The 25,799-nt window shown below is 38.1% G+C and overlaps 1 protein-coding gene and 1 long non-coding RNA gene across 3 annotated transcripts in view; both read right to left on the bottom strand.

Moving 5' to 3' along the window:
• acad11 (acyl-CoA dehydrogenase family, member 11) overlaps positions 1 to 2,431 on the bottom strand; it is a 56,563-nt gene extending 54,132 nt beyond the window's left edge. The window contains exons 1-2 of one of the 2 annotated variants that reach the window (XR_009809865.1): positions 2,192 to 2,431; positions 1,999 to 2,098 (exon numbers count right to left, since the gene is read on the bottom strand). Coding sequence is in view for 1 of the 2 variants with exons in the window: in XM_061922281.1 (XP_061778265.1) it covers positions 1,999 to 2,098; positions 2,192 to 2,400 (309 nt within the window). In the remaining variant the exon portion in view is untranslated. The remainder of the gene's footprint in view (positions 1 to 1,998; positions 2,099 to 2,191) is intronic. The other variant, XM_061922281.1, reaches the window with a different exon arrangement.
• A 2,092-nt stretch (positions 2,432 to 4,523) lies between these two features.
• Positions 4,524 to 25,799, bottom strand: part of LOC133569732 (uncharacterized) — a 64,299-nt gene continuing 43,023 nt past the window's right edge. Inside the window, exon 3 of the long non-coding RNA XR_009809867.1 lies at positions 4,524 to 4,689. This is a non-coding gene — a long non-coding RNA (uncharacterized LOC133569732). The remainder of the gene's footprint in view (positions 4,690 to 25,799) is intronic.

Raw genomic sequence — 25,799 nt, 5'->3', positions numbered from 1 at the left:
GAGTCATACTAAAGACTATAAAAATGGGACCGATTACCTTCCCGATTGGCACTCAGCATCAACGGTTGCAATTGGGGGTTAAATCACCAAAAATGATTCCCGGGCAGCGGCCACCGCTGCTGCTCACTGCTCCCGTCACCTCCCAGGGGGTGATCAAAGGTGATGGGTCAAATGCAGAAAATAATTTCACCACATCTAGTGTGAAATCATTGGTACTTTAACTTTAATTATCCGTATGTAACATTGGCTGCATTTCTGATAGTTGTTTGCGTGCCATTTTGTTCCAGACCACAGCAAATGTTACCCAGCTTGCAAAGACTGTAATAAATCCATTAGAATAAGACAGCATGTTGTTTCCTTTAACTTGGACACACGCATCTATACTAAAGTTAAAAAGTTACAGTACCAATGATTGTCACACACACACACACTAGGTGTGGCGAAATCATTCTCTGCATTTGACCCATCACCTTTGCACACCCCCTGGGAGGTGAAAGGAGCAGTGAGCAGCAGCTGTGGCCGCACCCAGGTATCATTTTTGGTGATTTAACCCCCAATTCCAACCCCTTGATGCTGAGTGCCAAGCAGGGAAGTAATGGGTCCCATTTTTATAGTCTTTGGTATGAATTGGCCGGGGTTTGAACTCACAACTTACCTTTGACCATTCTAAGACGGTCATTTCCAGGAGTTATCTCACCCTTTGATTGTTTTCCAATGTTGTAAAAATGTGTGGAGTAGAAATTTAATGTCAGCATGTTTGTTGACGAAGATATGCGTCAGCCTGCGACGCACAGTCCTTTTGATAGTCGGCTTATTAGCTAATATAGAATAGTATTAGAATAGTAGAAAGTATACTTACTTGCCAACCTTGAGACCTCCGAATTCGGAAGATAGGGGGCAGGGTTGGAGGTGGGTGGGGTTAGGGGCCGGGGTTTGGTGATAGCAGGGGTGTATATCGTAGCGTCCCGGAAGAGTTAGTACTGCAAGGGGTTCAGGGCATTTGTTCTCTTGTGTTTATGTCGTGTTACGGTGCAGATGTTCTCCCGAAATGTCAATCGATGTTTCATTGTTTATTTATACAGCCCTAAATCACAAGTGTCTCAAATGGCTGCACAAGCCACAACGACATCCGCGGTACAGAGCCCACATAAGGGCAAGGCAAAACTCTCACCCCAGTGGGATGTCGATGTGAATGACTGAGAAACCTTGGAGAGGACCGCAAATGTGTTTGTCATTCTTGTTCGGTGTGGGTTCACAGTGTGGCGCATATTTGCAACAGTGTTAAAGGTGTTTATACGGCCACCCTCAGTGGGACCTATATGGCTGTTGATCCAGTATGACTTGCATTCACTTGTGTGTGTGTGTGTGTGTGTGTGTGTGTGTGTGTGTGTGTGTGTGTGTGTGAAAGCTATATATTATGAGAATGGACTGGCACACTGTTTGTATTGAGGTAAAGCAGACGTTTCGGGAGAATTTCAGGAGAATGGTTGCTATAACTCGGTTGGTAGAGCGGCCGTGCCAGCAACTTGAGGGTTCCAGGTTAGATCCCAGCTTCCGCCATCATAGTCACTGCCGTGGTGTCTTTGGGCAAGACACTTCACCCGCCTGCTCCCAGTGCCACCCACACTGCTTTAAATGTAACTTAGATAGTGGCTTTCACTATGTAAAGCGCTTTAAGTCACTAGAGAAAAGCGCTATATAAATATAATTCACTTCACTACGGGAGATTTTCGGGAGGGGCACTGAAATTCGGGAGTCTCCCCGGGAAAATCAGGAGGGTTGGCAAGTATGCTTGTACAAGGATTTAATTTTTTGTGGCTCCGGACATATTTATTTTCTTGTATTTTTGATCCAATACGGCTCTTTCAACAATTTTGATTCCCTGATTGGACTGCAACGAATATTGTGCAATGCGGATGAAGTGAAGTGGCGCCCCCTGCTGGAGAAAGAGCAGCACTACACACACCCTAACTAAAAATGGTTATTTTACCGACTTACCTTATGAGCTCCCGGGAGCAGCGCACCGGGAGGCTTCTTTCTGAGCACATAACTCCTGGAAGGTGTCTGGATGAGGAAAGTAGGATTGGACTGTCCGGCACTGGCGGGAAAACGATAAACAACCGTAAAGAGGCGTGGGTGTATGTAACAGCGTGCTAGCAGTTAGCTTAGGAAAGTTGTGACAAACACTCACACGAACTGCCCGACCGACAGAGTGTCGGTGTTAGACACACACGACTTGGCAGACAGATACTTTTGAAGTCTTTCCACATTGAATCGATGTTGTGCTCGCACCGGAGTCGTCGACCCGTCCATGTCTGCCACCGGGCCAGACGGTAGATTAATTATTTTCCAGCTGTTGGAACGCGAACCATAAATATAAACACAAACGTAGATACGCATGCGCTCTGTAGCTCCCTCTAGCGGCGTGTTGAACAACCAAAAACAGAATATTATTATTATTATTATTATGATTTTGTTCATATTCCAACACCGGAACCGGAAATTGCTATTTTTTAAGTGCAGGCCGTAGCCTGGCATGTCGGAAATAACTTGTTGGATCACCTTTGGGTCAGTTTAGGCTAAAAACAATAATTTTAGCAGAAGTTTTTATCAATTAGCACTAAATAACTTTGAAAATATGTTGTCTATTTTGGCTTATGGTTTGTTGAAATTTTGTGAGCCACACACATACATATACACATATACACACACACACACACATACATACATACATTCATACTACTGATGGGTTGATGAGGCGTCATGTATCATTTCGACACATTGCAAAACTATTGCTACTGTGTCAATACTGTGTCACTAAATACTGACATCTGCTGGACATTAAAAATCCCTACAGGTAACCAATGGACCGACTCAACTGACACTGATTTTATGACCTAGTTCAGGGGTAGGGAACCTATGGCTCTAGAGCCAGATGTGGCTCTTTTGATGACTACATCTGGCTCTCTGATAAATCTGAGCTGACGTTGCTTAACACGATAAGTAATGAATAATTCCTCTTGTAATCACAGTGATAAAAATAATGTTCAAAATATAAAATATTCTCATGCATTTTTAATCCATCCATACGTTTTCTACCGCACCTGTTCAAGAAGTTGCGTTAATGGTAAGCAATTATTTATTTATTATTGGTTAGTGTAGGGCTTGCCCTCCTGGGGTTCTTCAGACCCCCAAGCACCGACATGAGAGCCTGTTTCAGGGTTACAATATTGTTTTATTTTTCAAAAAGTTTTCAGCAATAGTATTTCCAGCCCCAACCCAGTCCCTCCTCCTGGCTGCTGCTTATGACAAAGCAACAGGTGATTAGATAACAAGGCCCAGGTGGGCCTTCTACACACCTGTCGCTGCAGGCCCGCAGGCCACGCCCCCTCCACAGTTAGCTTCAGAATAACAATGTTATTACAAAGAATAAGAGACCTATTATACTCTAGAAATGTTGGTCTTACTTAAAAATGCATGTGTTTAGTTGTGTTCAGTGTTAAAAAAAATATTATATGGCTCTTACGGAAATCTCTTTTAAAATATTTGGCTTTTTGGCTCTATCAGCCAAAATGGTTCCCGACCCCTGACCTAGTTTATACAATAATATAAACCACGTCATTGTATTTCATTTAGGATTATTTCATATCTTCATTTAAATAAAAACATATTTTTATCTTTTTTACATACAGTCAATAAATAATGTGAACATATATCATAACATGGAAATCCAAGAGAACGTGTTGTGAATGAGAATACTTGTGGACTGGGATTTTTTTATTATTTTTTTAACATGCGCTTTGAATACGCACTGTTGATTGATTGATTGAAGCTTTTAATGGTAGATTGCACAGTACAGTACATATTTCGTACAATTGACCACTAAATTGTAACACCCCAATAAGTTTTTTAACTTGTTTAAATCGGGGTCCACGTTAATCAATTCATGGTAAAAAGCTAATGGGTTGGAGCTGGATTTGAACAAGTGCCCTAAGGAACTCAGCAGGAACAATTACGGTCCTTCACTCTACTAACGTTTTTTAATATAACCAATCGGATGGTTGTGTGGGTGGGACAATGCTGGAAACTTTGACAGGACAGGATGAAACGACAAGGAAATGAACACAAATACCTTTTTTTCCCCAATATATAATCTAAATATTCCCATACGGCGGAAATTATCTCCGACGACGATAAATTACAAATGACCAACGACAGAAGTGCGGCGATTCTGTTGGCAGCAGCATCTCGTTGACAGATGCGCTTCTTTATAAACACATTTTGGCGCGCAGACATCAGTGCGACACAGTTTGCGTATCGGTCACGTGACCGAAACAGCTCATGATCGGTCACGTGTCTTTCGGAAAACAGTACGCGCACCAACACAGGGTTTTGCTCTACAAGCTCGACGCATGCGCCGATGGATCGGTGTTGCCGGACCCATCACTAATACATACATACATACATAAATACATATACACACACACATCCATTCATTTTCTACCGCTTGTCCCTTTCTGGGTCGTGGGGGGTGCTGGAGTCGATGTCAGCTACAATCGGGCGGAAGGCGGGCTACACCCTGGCGAGGTCGCCACCTCATCGCAGGGCCAACGCAGGTAGACAGACAACATTCACACACTCGGGCCAATTTAGGTGCATGTCTTTGGAGGTGGGATGAAGCCGGAGTATCTGGAGGGAAACCACGCAGTAACGAGGAGAGCATTCAAACTCCACACAGAAAGATCCAGAGCCCGGGATTGAATTTAGAACATACATATATATCAGGGGTCACCAACCTTTTTGAAACCAAGAGCTACTTCTTGGGTACTGATTAATGCGAAGGGCTACCAGTTTGATACACACTTAAATAAATTGCCAGAAATAGCCAATTTGCTCAATTTACCTTTAACTCTATGTTATTATTAATAATTAATGACATTTATCTTTGTGGAAACACTGATCATCTAAATGATTTCTTACAATAAATATGTATAGAAACAGATACATATCAATATGCAAAACTTTATTTGTATATTTTCTCTAAGTGCACATTTTCAAATTGAACATTTTCAAATGATCACTTCTAAGACAGTCTTGTGAAATCACAATATCCCTTTTCAACTAGCTAGCCACTAACATTTTTTTTAACAAATCATGAATTATTTTGCACCATGTTTGTACAAATAATGAAACAGGTAAAATACAAAAGTCAACTCTCAAATGTTTGAATAAATCATGTCACACTTTGAACTGGACATTAAATCTGTTATCTGTTTCTTTGTCAGTTAGTGGGGAGCCTGGCATTGCATGCTGTTAACTCGTGTGTTGTACTCTGGTGTGTAACTTGACACTGCAACTCTGAGTGAGTCTTGCAGATGTGCATCAGTGAGGCGTGTTCTGTGTTTGTTCTTGGTGAAGTTCATGTCAGAAAAGGCTAATTCACAAAGATAAGTTGAACCAAACAGGCTTGCAACCTTCATAGCTTCTGCGCATACACCACTGTACTTTTCTGTGTCAACAAGGCACCAAAAGTTTGGTGCAGCCTGGTGGGCTTTGAGGTGGAGGGCATTTTGCAGTGTTACAATTTCAATCTCCACCTGTTCAGCATCCAGGCTTAATGTGTCACTTAACTGCTCAGCAATGCATGATATGTCCACGTTCATGAAAGGATTAGAAATGAACGACACACTTGGCTCAAGCTGATCCAGGTCACAAAACCTGTTCTCAAACTCTTGCCCAACTCCGCTTATGACCAGAGAGTACTTTTCTGCAACTTTGTCAAAAGCCTCCGAGGCAGAAGGATAGGATAGGATAGGTCTTTATTGTCATTGCACATGTACAGCGAAACTTTGTTTTCAGCACAAACCTGTTCAAGATGAGACAAACAAACAGTGTACAGGGTTACAGAACAAGAACGCTAATGGGTCGCCATAGGGCGCCCCGTAAAATATGGGAAGAAGGTAAACGCTGGGGAAGGATGAGTAAAAAAAATACAATCCAGACTGGGCTCCTAAGGGGGCCCAGTTTAATGTTGAATATTCAATAACATGGCAAATTCTTGCATCCAGCACACCTTACAACAGTGGTAATAAAAGATGCAACCTATGATTAAAAGAGAAACTGTTTATTATACATCATCCAGATCTATCCTCCCTCAACAAGCGCAGTGAAATCATTTCAACATGCTGCCACAGACGGAAACACCTCCTAGGTAACACATGAGCCAATCACCACGCCCCTACGCCTGTCTGTACCCACCCACTCTGTGCCCTATATAAACCATTGTATGTGAATGCTTCCATTAAAATCTCCTGATGATTGAGGGAACCCCTCATGAAACAGTTCTGTAGAGATGAAGTAGTCTTGTGATTTTTCCCACACCTACATATTGCGCTCTACCACGGTATCGAGCACTATTCTCTGAATAATCCAATCAAGACATATATATATATATATATATATATATATATATATATATATATATATAGTTATTTGTAAGTTACATGTAAGTGTGATTTAAACAAGAATAGCTAAATAAATAAATCTATCCATCTATCTATCTATATATATATACACACACACACCGGTATATATATATATATATAAATGGGTATTTCTGTCTGTCATTCCGTCGTACATTATTTTTCCTTTAACGGAAGGTTTTTTGTAGAGACTAAATTATGAAAAAAACAATTAATTGAACGGTTTAAAAGAGGAGAAAACACGAAAAAAAAAAGAAAATTAAATGACCAAAATATGACTTATTATATCTTTGTGTAAAATATTGGACAAGGTGTGTTGTCAAGCTTATGAGATGCGATGCAAGTATAAGCCACTGTGACACAACTGTGACATGATTGTTCATTTTTTTATTTTTTGTATAAATGTTTTTAATGAAAATATCAATGAGGGATTTTCAATCACTGCCATTTTGAAATTGTTACTAATAATGATAATATTCATTTTTGTTTCACTACTTTTAGATTGTACCATGTCATGTTTGTATGTCCTCAATTGCTATTCTGAATGTTGCTGGGTTGGGTTTGGTTTTGGAATTGGATTGCATTGTTATGGTACTGTTGTGTATTGTTACGTTGGATTAATTAATACATTCATTAAAAAAATAAAAATAAAATACAATTTAAAAAAAAAAAAAAAAAAAAAACAGGCCAGCAGGCGACTCATCTGGTCCTTACGGGCTACCCGCGGGCACCCTGTTCTATATTATTAAATATTGCGATTATAGATATAACTTATGATGTGGATGAACCACAATGAATTAGAAAAAAAAGATATAACGAATATTTTGCAGCATAATTGAAGTACACGTAACAACAGTACAAAATGTGTTTTAAAACACTAATTAGGAGGTCAAACTGAGTGGAGTGAGGCTTCTGGATGATTTCTCTCACTGGCTCCGGGTCCTTAAAAACCCCCAGTGTAATTATTTTTTTCAAGTGGTGTTTAGAAAGCTTTTTAAATTAGCATTTAAAGATTTTTATATGTTTTAGTTATTTTTCATATGCATGCATTTCATTTGACTTAAAGCAAATGTATTTGCATTGAAATAAAAATGCAATTTTTCTTCAGTAAAGTATTCCCCCCCTCCTTTTTTGTAAATTTTAAAACCTATAATTATTTTAGGTCATTTTTTGAACTTGTGTTATGCAATTATGACAACCCAAATGATACATTTAGCGCAGGGGTGTCCAAAGTGCGGCCCGCAGCTAATTGTTTAGTGGCCCGCCACACATTCTGGAAATGCTATTGCAAAAATAAATAAAAAAACACACAAAAAAAAGTAGAATGAGGTGAGATCTAACGGGGGAAAGTTGCAATGTTGACACAAAGCTGTCATGCAGGCTGTTTGTTTTTCTTTTGTCTTTATTTTGCTCTTATTGCCGATGCTAAAAAAAAAAGTTAAAACATTTTTTTTATAATGAATTATTGACCTATTTAAGGCTCCAATTACTTCAAATATTTCACTTTATAATGTTTTATGTGGAAAATATTATGTGAATATATTGTGTGGTTGCCATATAAAAACAGTGTTTTCTTTGACAAAAAAAGCATCTACAAAATAATAGTTCAAATGTAAAATCGACAGATATATCTGGAGTTGATCTCTTAACTTAAGTGTGAAAAGAAAAACAAATAATGATAAAAATGTATCACTTTATGAGTGGGGGACCTTTTGGATCCCAAAGATATTTAGTGGGATTTTATTTATTTTTTCACTGTGATTATTCAGAAATAATAATACATTTAAATCAATGGTGTCCTGCATTATTGATCTTTTTAGGGCTCCAATTACTTCAGATCAAACATTGCTTTCTGAATGTTTTGGGCAATGGGGGAAATACTGCATATTTCAGTTTTACTATAAAAAACAAAGTTGTCCTTGACTGAAAATGCATAAATCCTTTTTTTTTAAACTTTATATCAACCTGAAGTTGATATAGAGATTTTACTAGTTACATAATAAATGAAAATAATAATTTGACTTATTTTTAACATGTTAATGACGGAGACCCTCTATGGTCCCTGGGAGTCCTAAAGGTAAAAAAAAAAAAAAAAAAAAAAAAAAGAATCCATATATTTTGTTACGGTTTGAAAATGAAATATATCGAAACGGCCCCCGCATGGTTTAATTTTTCCGTGTGTGGCCCTCAGTGGAAAAAGTTTGGACACCCCTGATTTAGCGTGATTATTACAATTGATTTTTGGGGGGAGGGGAGTTCTTTCTCGCTGGTTTTCCCGGCAGATGGACCAATCAGAGGGCCTGATGCTAAAACGAGAATTTTCCAATCTTTCCCATCACTGAACTTTTGATATCTGCTGCATTCACCTCGGCAGGGAAAACTTTCGCCTTTTAATAACTTTTTGGACTATTTGAACAATATGTTTTACTACCCTGTTGTTTTGCAGCGACACACTGGATGTTTCTCGACGATCTGGTGAGTAAAATAAAATCGCCATGATTGTTAATATATTTAACAATATTAGCTAGCCAGTGACGAATTAGCCACCTAAAATCCATCATCATCTTTCTAATACTCGACGAAAATATTTACTGACATGGATTTATGATGATTGTAAATGTATAATAATAAAATTACAAATGGGAGTTCTGTATTATGCATATATAATCAAATTCATATCTCCACGTGGAGGTTGCAATTAGGGATTTATGGTGGTGACTTATTTGATAGAATTATGATATGCGAAACTGCTTTATTCCCTATATGGATGTATTTAATAGGCCATTTGTTTGTTAGGCTTTTATTTGTCAGACATTGGATCTTATTAATATAGATATGTGCAGATTTATAACTCGCCACTCTAGCTAGCAAATGTCGATATTGTCGATACCAAGGACAGTATTGGGTCGATATTAGCAGTATGAGATATATATATATATATATATATATATATATATATACATTAGTGATATAGTTATAGTCGGTATATTTACAAAATTAGGAAGTATGTTATTGAACGTACCAAATGCTTTAAGCGTGACAGTAGTAGTTTTTGTCTTTTTTTACCTTTCTTGTACCATGGATTTAATATTGTATACACGATGGTATGCAATGAAGGGGAATAATTGTTTCATTAAAAATGGTTGAACTGTTTTAGTGTCATTTAAATCTTGTTATGGAATTTTATGTTTTGGTTTCGGCATATGAATACATATAATACAATGGCCATGTATGCATGTTTGCTAGTTATGAAAATAGGATTGTGTCATTTTATTGCAAATCGATATTGGCAATACTGCTGTATTAATATTTACCGTGTCAAATCGATTTTGCAAAAAAAAATAAAAAAACTGCTCTAGAATTTCTTTATCATGTACCACAGTGGTCCCCAACCACCGGGCCGCGGTACCAATCGGGCCACGGCCAGGTATCGGGCCGCAGAAGAATTTTTTATTTAAAAAAAAAAAAAAAAATGTCTTAATTTTTTTTTTAATTAAATCAACATAATAAACACAATATGCACTTACAATTAGTGCACCAACCACAAAAACCTCCCTTTTTCATGACAAAAACGTCCCTTTTTCATGACAAAGAAGAAAAAGAAAAAAAAGGGCCGCGGGACAAATTATTAAGCGTTGACCGGTTCGCGGATACAAAAAGGTTGGGGGCCACTGGTTTACAAGACTTAACGTAGATACGTTATGTCTGGTACAATAGTAGTACAATAGTTAAAAGTACCTTTAATAATCGTGAATTATTTCATTGAAATGCTCTTTGTTGTACCAGCAGTGGCGTAAGGCAGTGAGATCAAATATAAGAAGATACATTTCATAAAAATAATAATGATAAGTCAATATTTATGTTTGTATTAAACCGGCTTTAAACTGCAATTTACCAATATCTTCCTTAGGTGCTGTATTGCTTTCACTCGTTTTTTAGTTGCAAAAAAAAAAATAAAAAAAATTCAGAAAATTGATACATTTGATGAAAAATTGATTTGGCAGGTGTAGTTTATGTTGTGGCTAGAGCGGGTATGGATTAAGGTATTATTTGAACACATGATGTATTCCTATCCAGGAAAATCAATCTACAATACATTGTTGAGTTAATTCATCCTTAAATACAGTAAATACATCCTGGATAAAATTTAATGGTAATAGTAAAGTGTAATTGTAATATATATATATATACATACATATGTATATATATATATATATATATATATATATATATATATACATATGTATATATATATATATATATATATATATATATATATATATATATATATACACACACATATATATATATATAGATATATATATATTATTTTTCATGGGCAGAATTTTGTGTTGGATTTAGGTAAAGGTACAACTGTACTTAATGAAGATGGTACAATTTGGGCAATTCACCATTCCCTTTTTTAATTGATCATTTCTGCATATTTATTTATTTTATACTCTCAAAGCAGGGGTCCCCAAACTACAGCCCGCTGGCCGGATACTGCCCGCCAGCGTCCAAAATCCGGCCCGCGGGAAGTCCCAAGTTAAAATAAAAAAAAAGATTTTTTAAATTTTATTTTTCATTTTTTCATATTTGTCCTTTCTAATCCATTTTACTGTTGTTACCTGTTGTGTCTCCTAGCCGCTCAGTCATATCATATTGTTGTAAAATGCATTTTCCCATCGAAAACATGACATCATCAGCGGCAAGTGCATGCTCTTTCAGTCAATTAGTGCGCGAGGAATATATATATATATATATAAATATATATATATATATATATATATATATATATATATATATACACTGCGATGAGGTGGTCGACTTGTCCAGGGTGTACCCCGCCTTCCGCCCGATAGGCGCCAGCGCCCTCCGCGACCCCAAAAGGGAATAAGCGGTAGAAAATGGATGGATGGATATATATATACATACAGTGGGGCAAAAAAGTATTTAGTCAGCCACCGATTGTGCAAGTTCTTCCACTTAAAATGATGACAGAGGTCTGTAATTTTCATCATAGGTACACTTCAACTGTGAGAGACAGAATGTGAAAAAAAATCCAGGAATTCACATTGGAAGAATTCTAAATAATTTATTTGTAAATTATGGTGGAAAATAAGTATTTGGTCAACCATTCAAAGCTCTCACTGATGGAAGGTTTTGGCTGAAAATCTCACCATACATGGCCCTATTCATTCTTTCCCTAACACGGATCAATCGTCCTGTCCCCTTAGCAGAAAAACAGCCCCAAAGCATGACGTTTCCACCCCCATGCTTCACTGTAGGTATGGTGTTGTGATGCAACTCAGTATTCTTCTTCCTCCAAACACGACGAGTTGAGTTTATACCAAAAAGTTCTATTTTGGTTTCATCTGACCACATGACATTCTCCCAATCTTTGGCTGTATCATCCATGTGCTCTTTGGCAAACTACAGACGGGCCTGAACATGCACTGGCTTAAGCAGGGGGACACGTCTGGCACTGCAGGATTTGATTCCCTGTCGGCGTAGTGTGTTATGGATAGTAACCTTTGTTACTTTGGTCCCAGCTCTCTGCAGGTCATTCACCAGGTCCCCCCATGTGGTTCTGGGATTTTTGCTCACCGTTCTCATGATCATTTTGACCCCACGGGATGGGATCTTGCATGGAGCCCCAGATCGAGGGAGATAATCAGTGGTCTTGTATGTCTTCCATTTTCTGATAATTGCTCTCAGTTTATTTTTTCACACCAAGCTGTTTGCCTATTGTAGATTCACTCTTCCCAGTCTGGTGCAGGTCTACAATTCTTTTCCTGGTGTCCTTCGACAGCTCTTTGGTCTTGGCCATAGTGGAGTTTGGACTCTGACTGTTTGAGGCTGTGGACAGGTGTATTTTATACAGATAACGAGTTCAAACAAGTGCCATTATTACAGGTAACGAGTGGAGGACATAAGAGCTTCTTAAAGTAAATGTTACAAGTCTGTGAGAGCCAGGGATCTACCTTGTTTGAGGTGACCAAATACTTATTTTTCACCATAATTTACCCAAAAATTCTTTAAAATTCCTAGGATGTGAATTCCTGGATTTTTTTTTTCACATTTTGTCTCTCACAGTTGAAGTGTACCTATGATGAAAATTACAGACCTCTGTCATCATTTTAAGTGGGAGAACTTGCACAATCGGTGGCTGACTAAATACCTTTTTGCCCCACTGTGTGTGTGTGTATGTATGTATGTATGTATGTATGTATATATATATATATATAATGGAAGACATACAAGACCACTGATTATATATATATATATATATATATATATATATATATATATATATATACAGCCCGGCCCCCGGCCAAATGGTTCTAACCCAATGCGGCCCCCGAGTCAAAAAGTTTGGGGATCCCTGTCTTAAAGGGTCAAGTCCACCTGCAACCCAAGCATAGAAGACTACACAGGTGAAAGCTGTAGAAGCCTGCTGAAGCAACGTGTCAACTTGTTAACGGCGCTATTTTTAACATACCCAAGTAATATTATAATAATTGACCACGCCCCAATTGTGATGCATATAAGAATCCATCATTTTTCCCACCTCTAGTGCTGAATAAAGTGGCTGATTGAATTTTTGACAATTGATTGTGGATGTTTGTCCTCTTGATGTATTCTTGTAGGCTGGTGGCCACTAAGGGAAAAAAGGTCCCACGCCGGGAGTTCCTGAAAGTCAACGTTAAACGCACATGGTAAATTCACTTTTGGTCTACCGTAATATACAGTCAGACAACCCTCAATATAAGATGAGCCCTCTCTTCGAGACCTGTTTTTGTACAATTAGTTTCAGGACAAAAATGAATGTGTTTGTAGAATCAGTGAACTGACTTTTCATTCATCTACTATAAAATGTGTAATGTACAACGGTACATCGGGATTAGGGGTGTAACAATAGAAACATTTTTATATCACAGTTATGACCAAAATGATTATAATAATTATTGTGGTATCGTTGACGTGGTCAAAAGGTACTTAAACACTGGAATCTTTTAAACAAGTTATTTTTCAAAACAATTAAAATAAATAGACACACTGTTAGAATGTTCGCCATTTTACATGTTTTGCACCCTATAATCCGGTGCGCCTAATATATGAAAAAAGATCAAAAATAGACCATTCGCCGGCAGTGCGCCTTATAATCCAAGCCCTACGGTTCAGAATATACAGTATTTTTTTTTTTTTGTTAAATCTGTCCTACACTTTGCGGTCCTTAGTTTTATTCTGCTTTTGAATGTGTGTTTTAACTACTGTGCCGGACTTTGTTAATTTTTTATAGTTTTTTTTAAATGTGCTAAAAAAATAAAGTGGTTTTAATTGGATTGGATCATTGCACAATAAGAAACATATTTCCATGTACCAGTGCATTAAATTCTTACTTGCTCTCCTCAGAATGTGGGCGATTGTACATATCAATTGAAAATACTGTGGAATAAAAAGTTAAATAGAAAAATAAAAAATACAATAATAATCTGTTGAGTGGACACAGAAGCCTGTTGCTCGAATCTCAAACATAGTCAATGTTTTTTGGAACATGGTTCACATATATATTCCAGAAGGTCTATTGTTACTAAAATACCATTTTATACAATTACTCTTGTTGATATTCCACTGACCTCCCCACAGTGATGACATCATGAACTACGTGCTGGAGCAGGTCCCACCGCCTCATCCCAGTTTGCCGCGACCTCGTTTCTCCTTATACCTGTCCTCCCAGCTCCAATATGGCGTCGTCCTAGTCTTCCACCGCCAATGTACCCTTCTTCTGGGTGAGTAACCATCGCAGCGCGTTCTATCACTTTTGTCCTGTTCTCTAACCACGTGTTTTTAAAGGGGAACATTATCACAATTTCAAAAGAGTTAAAAACAATAGAAATCAGTTCCCAGTGGCTTGTTGTATTTTTGGAAATTTTTTTCAAAATTTTACCGGTCCCGGAATATCCCTAAATAAAGCTTTAAAGTGCCTTATTTTCGCTATCTTCGAAACCACTATCCATGTTCCTGTGACGTCATACAGTGCTGACAATGTAAACAAACAATGGGAATACCACAGCAAGATATAGCGACATTAGCTCGGATTCAGACTCGGATTTCAACAGATTACGCATTTATTGAAACAGATGGTTGGAGTATAAAAGTATTGAAGAAACTGAAGCTATTGAGCGAATAGCTATTGACGCTATTCATAGCCATAGCATGGCCGAATAGCTGCGTTAGCATCGCCGGTAAAATGTGCGGACCAAACGATCAGGACTTTCGCATCTCTTGACACTGGAGCAACTTAAATCCTTCGAAGTGTTTTTTTCGCATTAAATGTGGGTGGAAGGAAACGTAATATAGTTGCAAATGCATCTGCAGGTTATCCATACATATCTGTGCCATGTCTGCTTTAGCACCGCCGGTAAATAGCATGTTAGCATCGATTAGCTGGCAGTCACACCGCGACCAAATATGTCTGATTAGCACATAAGTCAACATCAACAAAACTCACCTTTGTGATTTCGTTGACTTAATCGTTGCAAATGCATCTGCAGGTTATCCATACATCTCTGTGCCATGTCTGTCATCGCCAGTAAATAGCATTTTAGCATCGATTAGCGTAGCATGTTAGCATCAATTAGCGTAGCAAGTTAGCATCGATTAGCTGGCAGTCACGCCACAACCAAATATGTCTGATTAGCACATAAGTCAACAATAAAACTCACCTTTGTGATTTCATTTACTTTATCGTTGCAAATGCCTCTGCAGGTTATCCATACATCTCTGTGCCATGTCTGTCATCACCGGTCAAATGTGAAAACACTACAGCACATTCAATGGGGGTCTGGCGGCAGACACTTTCGCATCTTCGGTGCAACTTGAATCCCTCCCTGTTAGTGTTGTTATATCCTCCGACAACACACCGACGAGGCATGATGTCTCCAAGGTTCCAGAAAATAGTCGAAAAAACGGAAAATAACAGAGCTGAGACCCGTGTGTGTAATGTGTAGAAAATGAAAATGGCGGCTGTATTACCTCGGTGACGTCACGTTCTGACGTCATCGCCACCAGAGCAATAAACAGAAAGGCGTTTAATTCGCCAAAATTCACCCATTTAGAGTTCGGAAATCGGTTAAAAAAATATATGGTCTTTTTTCTGCACCATCAAGGTATACATATATTGACGCTTACATAGGTTTGGTGATAATGTTCCCCTTTAAACCTTTTTTGAGCCAAGGCACATTTTTTTCATAAAAAAAATACGGAGGCACACCATCAGCAGAAAAAGTTAAAGAAATAAACTCCACCAGGTTATCGTGCCTTACTTTGTTAGTTTTTTTCTACGTGTAGTGCTTTAGTTTGTCTTGCGCTGTTATTTTGGTGACCCTTCCTGTTTTGTTGGCGTTCTCCTGTAGCAGGTTCACACCTTTGAGAGCTATTGCCCGCACCTGCTTTGTTTTCGCAATCAAGACTAAGTTGTACGTACGTTATCCTTCTTTATAGGTAGATTGTTGACGGTCATGTCATGTACGGATGTACTTTGTGGACGCCATCTCTGCTCCACACACTAAGTTTTTGCTGTCGTACCAGCATTCTGTTTTCGTATACCTTATAGCCAGTTCAGTTTTACTTTTGTTTTGCATGACCACCCCTTTGCTTCAATGCATTTTCCTCACGGGACTTGCCTTTTGTTCATTTTTGGTTTAAGCATTTAAGCATTACATACCTTTTTACCTGCACGCCGTCACCCGCTGTGCTCTGCATATTGGGATCACAACAAAGTATCCTCGACGCGTTCCGACTTCTACAAAGAAGTGGCAGCAACTACCTGCTGCCACCTACTGATATGGAGTATTACATGGTTGCCCTGCCAAGGTCTACACAGCACAGGCACTAGACAACAGCACATTATTATAATTCTTGATTTGCAAAAATATTTTTGGGACCAATTAGGTGAAGTTGCATAGTTTCCCACGGCACACCAGACAATATCTCACAGCACAGTGGTTGAAAAACACTTTGCTAACCTGCTCTAATCCTCCTCAGAGGATATTCAGTATATTTGGAGTCGGCTGTTGAAGCAGAAGAAAGCTCGGCAGCTTGACATTGAGGACCCGGGCAGGTAAGTCCGGACTCCCCCAATCTCACCTGAAAGTTCCCGTGGAGTAACTTAAGTGTGATCTCAGACAAGCTTTACTCTTCCGGGATGCTCTGTCTCACCTGGATGACGCTGATGGCATACCTGATCCTTTTTTTGGAGTAATGGAAGATGGCATGGCGAGTCTCAACACACTGATAAGGGTATGTTCCACAAAGATAAATATACAAGCTCCCAGGGGACCATGACAAATGTCTTATAATAATAATAATAACAACAATAATAATCATCATCATCATCATAACAATAATAATAAAAAGACACACTGAAAATAAAGGACTCGGAGGCCTTTACTTTTCTTGCTAAAGTATGCATCTCAGCTTTGTGTCATAAGTAAGTATTAAGATTTTGGCATTTTCTTGTCTTTTTGCTTGTATTTCACAAATGAACCCCAGGCTGTACTTTGTGCAATACAGAGATCTAGACTCACTCTTATAGCCAAACTGGTAAGCACTGATTCAAATACAACTTTATTTAAGTTTATTTGGCAGGCTTACTCTTTTTCTTACAATATGCATCTAAGCTTGGCGCTATTGGTGACGAACCATATTATTATAAGCTTAATTGCAGACACATTGGTCCATAGCAGTATAAAATGCGTTATATTACAACACAACACAAAAATGCAATCATTGCGGTTTCTGGGGATTGAAAGAAATAACTGTTTTAATGACATTCCGACTTTACTAAAATCAATAACAGAACAGCTAGGGCTGGGCGATATATCGATATACACGATATAACGCGGGTTTGTCTCTGATGGGTTGTGGTTTGGGCCTTGCATGGCAGCTCCCGCCATCAGTGTATGAGTGGTGAAATGTGGAAATAGAGTCAAAGCGCTTTGAGTACCTTGAAGGTAAAAAAGTCCATTACAAGTATACCCATTTACCATTCAGGACTTTAACAAAACTGCAAGTGGGACTGAGGGCCTTGTAGGATGCCAATGACGTTGAGCAGACTCAATGCAAAGAATAGACAGCGGGCAGGAACCTTTACAGCCACTTTTAATACGAACACAACCTTGTCTCTCTTTCAAACACAGTAGTCGTGAATAGCCCTGAAGATCAATAGTACACTTTCGAACCTTCACAGTAAATGGGCTGCACGGCAAATCCATTATCATGTTTTTTGCACATTAACAGTGTTCTGTAATCATTTGGTTTTGCTGTGTCAATAGGCTGGTTTTTGCATTTTGAATGTATTTCTTAACATTCTCTTTACATTATTAAAGCTTTTAGATTACAATTCAATTCGAGTGACAAAATCATTGATAGAACTGTAATATTTTTAGACACAATGTCTATGTTTTTAAATTGCTTTAGTACAGGTTCGGGCACATTTTAAACACCGGCATTATTTTAGAAGCACCAATTTGGTGCTAATATTGGTAAAAATATAAAATATACCTTTTCATAGTGGCGAGTTGTGCCGTAAACCTGTTTAGCGCATTCTTGTGATTGCATCAGTTGAACAAAGATGTGTTATGTTTAAGAATTCCAGTTTTGCCAGCACTCTGATAAAAGTAAAACTAGAAGCTAGAAACACTTTTGAAGTCAAGAAAGAAGTCGTAGCAAAGTAAGGAGGTAGCGTTTAAAATGTGATTTTAAATATTTATTTATCCATTTTATTTATAATTTATTTGCATTTTACATTATTTCTTGCAATAATTGCTTTCTAATAAGTTTTTTGTTATCATTTTTATTGTCTGTTACAGTTTATTTAGATGTAAATTGTTTATGATAAAAATTGCGTGGATTTTTATACAACTGTTTATTTAACGACCCGTTTGGGTCATCATAACCAAATTAGGAGGTACATTTTTTTATTTTTATGGGAACAGTTATCCTCCTTCATTGTTCATTGCAGCTACCAATTATTACATATGTTATTAACGCAACATGGGAGTAGCTCTTTTCTGCAGAAATTTGCATCTGAGGTATTCACTTAATAATTCAAATTATGTTATCTTTTTTTGCCTTTAAGATGGCGGACACTCACCTGCAAATGGCCTCTCGTCAGGAGCTGACACCAAGTCCCCTACAAGGCAGGAATAGTTAACAATTATTAGTGATGTAACTGTGTCAAAATCACATGGTACAATATTGTCACGGTATTAATGGTCACGGTACGATATTATTGTGGTATATGTCCAAAAAAAAAAAAACATAATGACATAATGTTTACAATGAAGTGCTATAAATGCGTTAGACCAGTGGTTCGCAAATGGGGGTAAGCGTATCCCTTGGGGTACTTGAAGATATGCCAAGGGGTACGTGAGATTTTTTTTAAATATTCTAAAAATAGCAACAATTCGAACATCCTTTATAAGTATATTTATTGAATAATACTTCAACAAAATATGAATGTAAGTTCATAAATTGTGAAAAGAAATGCAACAATGCAATATTCAGTGTTGACAGCTAGATTTTTTTGTGGACATATTCCATAAATATTGGTGTTAAAGATTTCTTTTTTATGAAGAAATGTTTAGAATTGAGTTCAGGGATCCAGATGGATCTCTATTACAATCCCCAAAAAAGGCACTTTAAGTTGATGATTACTTCTATGTGTAGAAATCTTAACTTATAATTGAATCACTTGTTTATTTTTCAACAAGTTTTTAGTAATTTTTATATCTTTTTTTCCAAATAGTTGCAGAAATACCACTACAAATGAGCAATATTTTGCATTGTTATACAATTTAATAAATCAGAAACTGCTGACATAGTGCTGTGTTTTACTTATTTATCTCTTTTTTTCCAACCAAAAATGCTTTTCTCTGATTAGGGGGTACTTGAACTAAAAAAAAATGTTCACAAGGGGTACATCACTGAAAAAAGGTTGAGAACCACTGCATTAGACAACACACTTACTGTAATTGAACCCAAATATAATACTCAAATTTTCTAATCATATTCGTTACAACAAAAAATTATTTTTAAGGGCAAATAATAATGCAAGAATAACTACCAGTACTGTTTCAAGCAAATATTTTTTTTAAATAACTTACAGTTAATGACTTTAAAGTGACTATGTAAACTTCCACTGATGTTAAGCTTTGCTGGTTTCAAATATCTTTTCTGGGTAATTGTTTATGGAGGTGGCGACTTGTCCAAGGTGCACCCTGCCTTCCGCCTGTGTTTTTGTCCCTCATAATAATTGCGAACGATAAGCAAAATTCCCTAAAGTGCAGTTCCCCTTTAATAAGGATATGCTGTAATGCAGAGGTGTACTTAAAACTATTTTATGGACACATTCTACATAATTGAGAAGCACTGGCCTAAGTAGTTCTTCACTGCTGATTTGTGGCAGGTGTGTGTAATTACTCCACCACCAACAGAACACCCCGCTACAGCAGAGGGAGAGAGAGTGCAACAGGTCAAATGTAGCTACCGGATTCTGAAGGAGATTTGCAGAAAGTGATGTGTCCCGACCTCCTAGCTGTTTAAAAATTGGGATTAATTCAGTTCAGTTCAGTTTCAGTTTATTTCATACATGCATACGATACAATGTAATGCATCACAAAAATCCAGTTGTTTTAATTACAGCACGTCCGAAAAGGAGTAGGAAGAAGCTGAGCTTATTTAATCCTACCCCTTTTCATACCACAGCGATTTTATCCAATTTCTTTTTTTCTCTATAACAGAACAGGGAACAAAAAAAATAATATACCATATTAAGCAAACAAATATTAAATACACAAATAATGTTTTTATAAGAAATAGTGTGTGAATGTGTTAAGATCACAATTGAAGCATGGCTGTAGCGCTGTATAAGAAGTGCAGTTAGCACCAATTGCTTGCAAGCTTGAAGTGCCTAAATTAGGCTAATCAATTTTACATGATTAAGAAAAAATATTAGAAGTACAGTAAATCCGAAAAGTATTCACCGCGCTTCCATTCCTCCACATTTTTATTATGTTACAGCCTTATTCCAAAATGGTAATAATTCATTTTTGTCCTAAAAATTCTACACACAATACCCCATTATACAAACCCCATTTCCATATGAGTTGGGAAATTGTGTTAGATGTAAATATAAACAAAATACAATGATTTGCAAATCATTTTCAACCTATATTCAGTTGAATATGCCACAAAGACAACATATTTGATGTTCAAACTGATAAACATTTTTTGTTTTTGCAAATAATCATTAACTTTAGAATTTTATGCCAGCAACACGTGACAAAGAAGTTGGGAAAGGTGGCAATAAATACTGATAAAGTTGAGGAATGCTCATCAAACACTTATATTGAACATCCCACAGGTGTACAGGCTAATTGGGAAAAGTTGGGTGCCATGATTGGGTATAAAAGCAGCTTCCATGAAATGCTAAGTAATTCACAAACAAGGATGGGGTGAGGGTCACCACTTTGTAAGCAAATTGTCGAACAGTTTTAGAACAACATTCTCAATGAGCTATTGCAAGGAATTTAGGGATTTTACCATCTACGGTCCGTAAAATCAAAAAGTTCCGAGAATCTGGAGAAATCACTGCACGTAAGCGATGATATTACGGACTTTTGATCCCTCAGACAGTACTGCATCAAAAACCGACATCAGTGTGTAAAATGATATCATCACATGGGCTCAAACACTTCATAAAAACACTGTCAGTAACTACAGTTGATCGCTACATCTGTAAGTGCAAGTTAAAACTCTACTATGCAAAGCCAAACCCATTTATCAACAATATCCTGAAACGCCGCCGGCTTGGCTGGGCCCAAGCTCACCTAAGATGGACTGATGCAAAGTGGAAAGGTGTTCTGTGGTCTGACGAGTCCACATTTCAAATTATATTTGGAAACAGAGGACGTGGTGTCCTCCAGAACAATGGCGTTATAGGCGCAAAGTTGAAAAGCCAGCATCTGTGATGGTATGTGGGTGTATTAGTGCACAAGGCATGGGTAACTTACACATCTGTGAAGGCACCATTAATGCTGAAAGGTCCATACAGGTTTTGGAGCAACATATGTTGTCATCCAAGCAACGTTATCATGGACGCCCCTGCTTATTTCAGCAAGACAAGCGTTACAACACCGTGCCTTCGAAAAAAAAAAAAAAAAGAGTACGGGTCCAGACCTGTCCCCCATCGAAAATGTGCGGCGCATTATGAAGCGTAAAATACGACAGCGGAGACCCCGGACTGTTGAACAACTGAAGCTCTACATAAAACAAGAATGGGAAAGAATTCCACTTTCAAAGCTTCAACAATTAGTTTTCTCAGTTTCCAAACGTTTGAGTGTTGTTAAAAGAAAAGGTAATGTAACACAGTGGTGAACATGCCCTTTCCCAACTACTTTGGCACGTGTTGCAGCCATAAAATTCTAAGTTAATTATTATTTGCAAAAAAAAAAAAAAAGTTTATAAGTTTGAACATCAAATATCTTGTCTTTGTAGTGCATTCAATTGAATATGGGTTGAAAAGGATTTGCAAATCCTTGTATTCCGTTTATATTTACATCCAACACAATTTACCAAATCATATGGAAACGGGGTTTGTAATTGTGATTATTATTTTATTAAAATTATGGAATATACTTGTATATTATTCATATATTTAAATATAAAAACTAAGAAAGCACATGTACATAAGTATTCACAACATTTGCTCATACAGCCTCAAGTCTTTTTGAATACGATGCCACAAACTTGGAACACCTATCTTCGGCCAGTTGGTGCACAGAGTCATCCTAAAGTTTCTCTCACAATGTGACTTAATTGAATCCAGAGACTAAGGGCCTAAAAAAAATATTGTAAATATGAAAATTGATCCTTTTAAGGCCGGAAGTGAAATCAATGAAGCATTTAAAAATGTCAGTCGGTAAGTTCCTAACCTACAGAAAAGAGTGGATGGAAGATTGTACCAGAGCCCCAAGAGATACTGATTTACTTGACTTAGCCATAACAGAAAATGAATTAAATACTTCATATTGCTGCATCAATTTCAGAATTCTAATGTTGGTGGCCCAGTAGTAAAACCTAAGGGTTGGTAGTGCTAATACTCCTAACAATTTGGGTCTCTGTAAATATTGTTACGTAATCTGTGAGCCTTTTTTTTTAATCCCAAATGAGGTCTAAAATCTTGACTAATTTACGAAAGAAGCACTGATGGTCAAAAAGTGCTATACACTGGAACAAATAGGAAAATTGTGGAGGTAAATTAATTTGAACAAAGTTGACACGAGCCACTGTAGGTATATTAAGTAAGGACCAGCAATCAAAATATCCCCCGTGTCTGGACAAAAGTGGAATAAAGTTGGCTTTACAAAACTCTATAAGGGTGTGACTTGGACACCCAAGTATGTGAAACTTTGCATGACAATTTTAAAGGGAAAATTATGCAGAGTATATTTCTTAGCAGCAGAATTTATAGGAAATATTTCACTTTTACCCAATTTCAATTTGTAACCAGACAAATGTCCAAAAGCTTGGAGAGTACTGACAACAGATTTAAGAATGTCGAGGATGTCGGTTCGAATTTCGTCCATCTTCTGACTTATCCTCTTAAAAAGGGCCGAGTCGACGACGGACTCCTCCATGGTATCTGGATCCGTACTTGGCTTATCGGATTTCCCTCGGCCAGAGATCGCAGAACTTACAGGCATAATTCACAAAAAAAGAAGCTGCACACGGCAAGGCAGTAAAAAGTATGGTAGAGATGACAGCTGGAGTTATAGTACAGTAATAGTGCCAATAAAATGTAAAGAAAGGCCACATTTCCACGAAGCCCCCGCTAAACACCGCCTACACCGACCATGCTAAACCCACTTTTTTGATTTGTCTTTGTTACTAATGTTTGCAAGTGGTGTGGCGGCACGCCGCCGCCCAGGGGCCCGGCAGGTAATGCGCAGGTAAGGTCTGGTACACATCCGGAGTCGCTGCTGCGCATTCGACTTGGCGTAGAGCCGATGTACCTTTACCGTAGCTACGGCGACTCCTTATGATTTACCAGAGATAACATAAGCCGGTAAAAACGATTTAACAGAAGAGCACACAAACTGTTGTTGCTTACTGCTTGAGTTAAAAAATATCGTCCTGCAGAAAACCTCACTGACTTCACACGTCGCTTGGCAACAGACGCCACATTTTGAAGGCACGCACACGCTGCTCTCATAAACTTCTGTCAACTGCGTATGACATATAAAGTTCTTTTTTTTTTTTATCAACGCATTAATTTATTTCCCTAGTAATTAATTACGTTTATTAAAGAGTACTTACATTATTAATTAATCTCCTTTTTTGGTTAAGTAGCAAGTAACTGTAATTAATTATCTTTAAAAAAATAAGTTTCGGAACGGCTGGTAGTAACACTAATGTGGTGTTAAGTTAAACTAAACACTCAACTTTAAAGAAAAAAAATATCGATGTGTATTGTATATCTCAATTCGTCCTAAAAATAGTGGGATATTGTCCGTTTCGCCCAGCACTCCTCATTGTCTTAAAGTCGCTTAGGTGCATTTTGACAAACTTGGCCATATACAGGACGGATTGGTGGATTGCTGCAGGGATGGTTTTCCAAAGAGTAATACTGTAGCTCTGAAAGAGTTCTTGGTCACCTCCCTGACTCAAGGCTTTCTGCCCCGATCGCTCAGTCTAGACCAGGGGTGCCCATTACGTTGATCGCGAGCTATCGGTCGATCGCGGAGGGTGTGTTAAGTCGATCGCAAGCCAGACATAAAAAAAAATAGACATAAAAATGAGCAATCATCAATCTTCACAAAGACTTCACTTTCGTCAGTTGTTTGACATTCTCGGCACCCGAGGATCTTATGAGATGACGCTGGCTGCTGCGAGCTCATTATTAAGAAAACAATCACTGACAGGACAGAGAGAAACACTTTTTATTTCAACAGACTTATGGGCCGTACCTGCTGTCAAAACTCTAAAGACCGACTGCACAGTTCCTGTCTTCACCATAAAAGCTTCATCCTGCCTGTGCTAACAAAATAAGAGTCTCAGAAAGCTAGCGTGCACAAGCTAGCAAGCTACGGAGTTTGATGCCAATATATTACAGACGTCCCACTGGGTGTGAGTTTTCCTTGCCCTTATGTGGGCCTACCGAGGATGTCGTAGTGGTTTGTGTTGTGGTTTGTGCAGCCCTTTGAGACACTAGTGATTTAGGGCTATATAAGTAAACATTGATTGATTGATTGATTGATAAAGTTGTTGCACCTTTCCTGCTTCCGGCGCCTAGACCGTAGTCAAGGAGCACAGGGGAGACACTTCTCCAGGGCCGATAGATTCTCGGGGCAACACCCTTCACTTTACCCGGCAGTGGGTCTTCACAATTTCCAGACTCCAGGGCAAATTGACGTCCAGCGATTAGTTGCAAATCGTGGCTTTTTATTTTACGTCTTGCAACCAGTCAAAATCCCACACAAAAACACTAGCCACTCCCCCGCCCTCAGCGACCGCTCCCTCTCCTCTCTCGCCCACACACTCACTGACATCACTCACCTGCTGTCACACATCAAAGGACCACACACACATATGCTACTCTCTTAACAAAGTGTTTAAAAAAAGAGTATGCAAGTTGGACAAATGAGATGCCAAATCCAACCACTTTCATGTGGTATTGGACGGAAAGGAGGACTTTTTTTCTCCTTCATTTGAAAATGCAGACGTTATCAGCACCACTGTCTGATTCCAATCAATGCAAGTCATCAGAATCAGGTAATACACCAACTTGTATTCATGTCTTCATGAAAGAAATGAATCTATATGTGTTAAACATGCTTGTATTATCATTAAACACCATTAACTTGTTAACAAAGATGTATCTTTCATAAATAAATAAATATAAATTAGGTAGATCTCGTCAACTTGGTCAATTGAAAAGTAGCTCGTCTGCAGAAAAAGTCTGGGCACCCCTGGTCTAGACAGACGGCCAGCTCGAGGACGAGTCCAGGTGATTCCAAACGTCCTATAATTACGGAAAATGTAGGCCACTGTGTTCATTGAGACCTTTAGGGCAGCAGATATTTTTCTGTACCCTTCCCCTAATTTGTGGCTTGAGACAATCCTATCTCGGAAGTCTTCAGAAAATTCCTTCGACTTGATGGTTGAAGGTGGGACATTTTTTATAGACAGGTGTGTGTCTTTCCAAATCATTCCCAAAATAACTTAATTTACCACAGATGGACTCCAATT

This window comes from Nerophis ophidion, linkage group LG15, assembly GCF_033978795.1.
Source record: "Nerophis ophidion isolate RoL-2023_Sa linkage group LG15, RoL_Noph_v1.0, whole genome shotgun sequence".
NCBI lineage: Eukaryota > Metazoa > Chordata > Actinopteri > Syngnathiformes > Syngnathidae > Nerophis > Nerophis ophidion.
The sequence above is the reverse complement of the archived record's forward strand: the minus strand, read 5'-3'. Positions and strand labels throughout refer to the sequence as shown.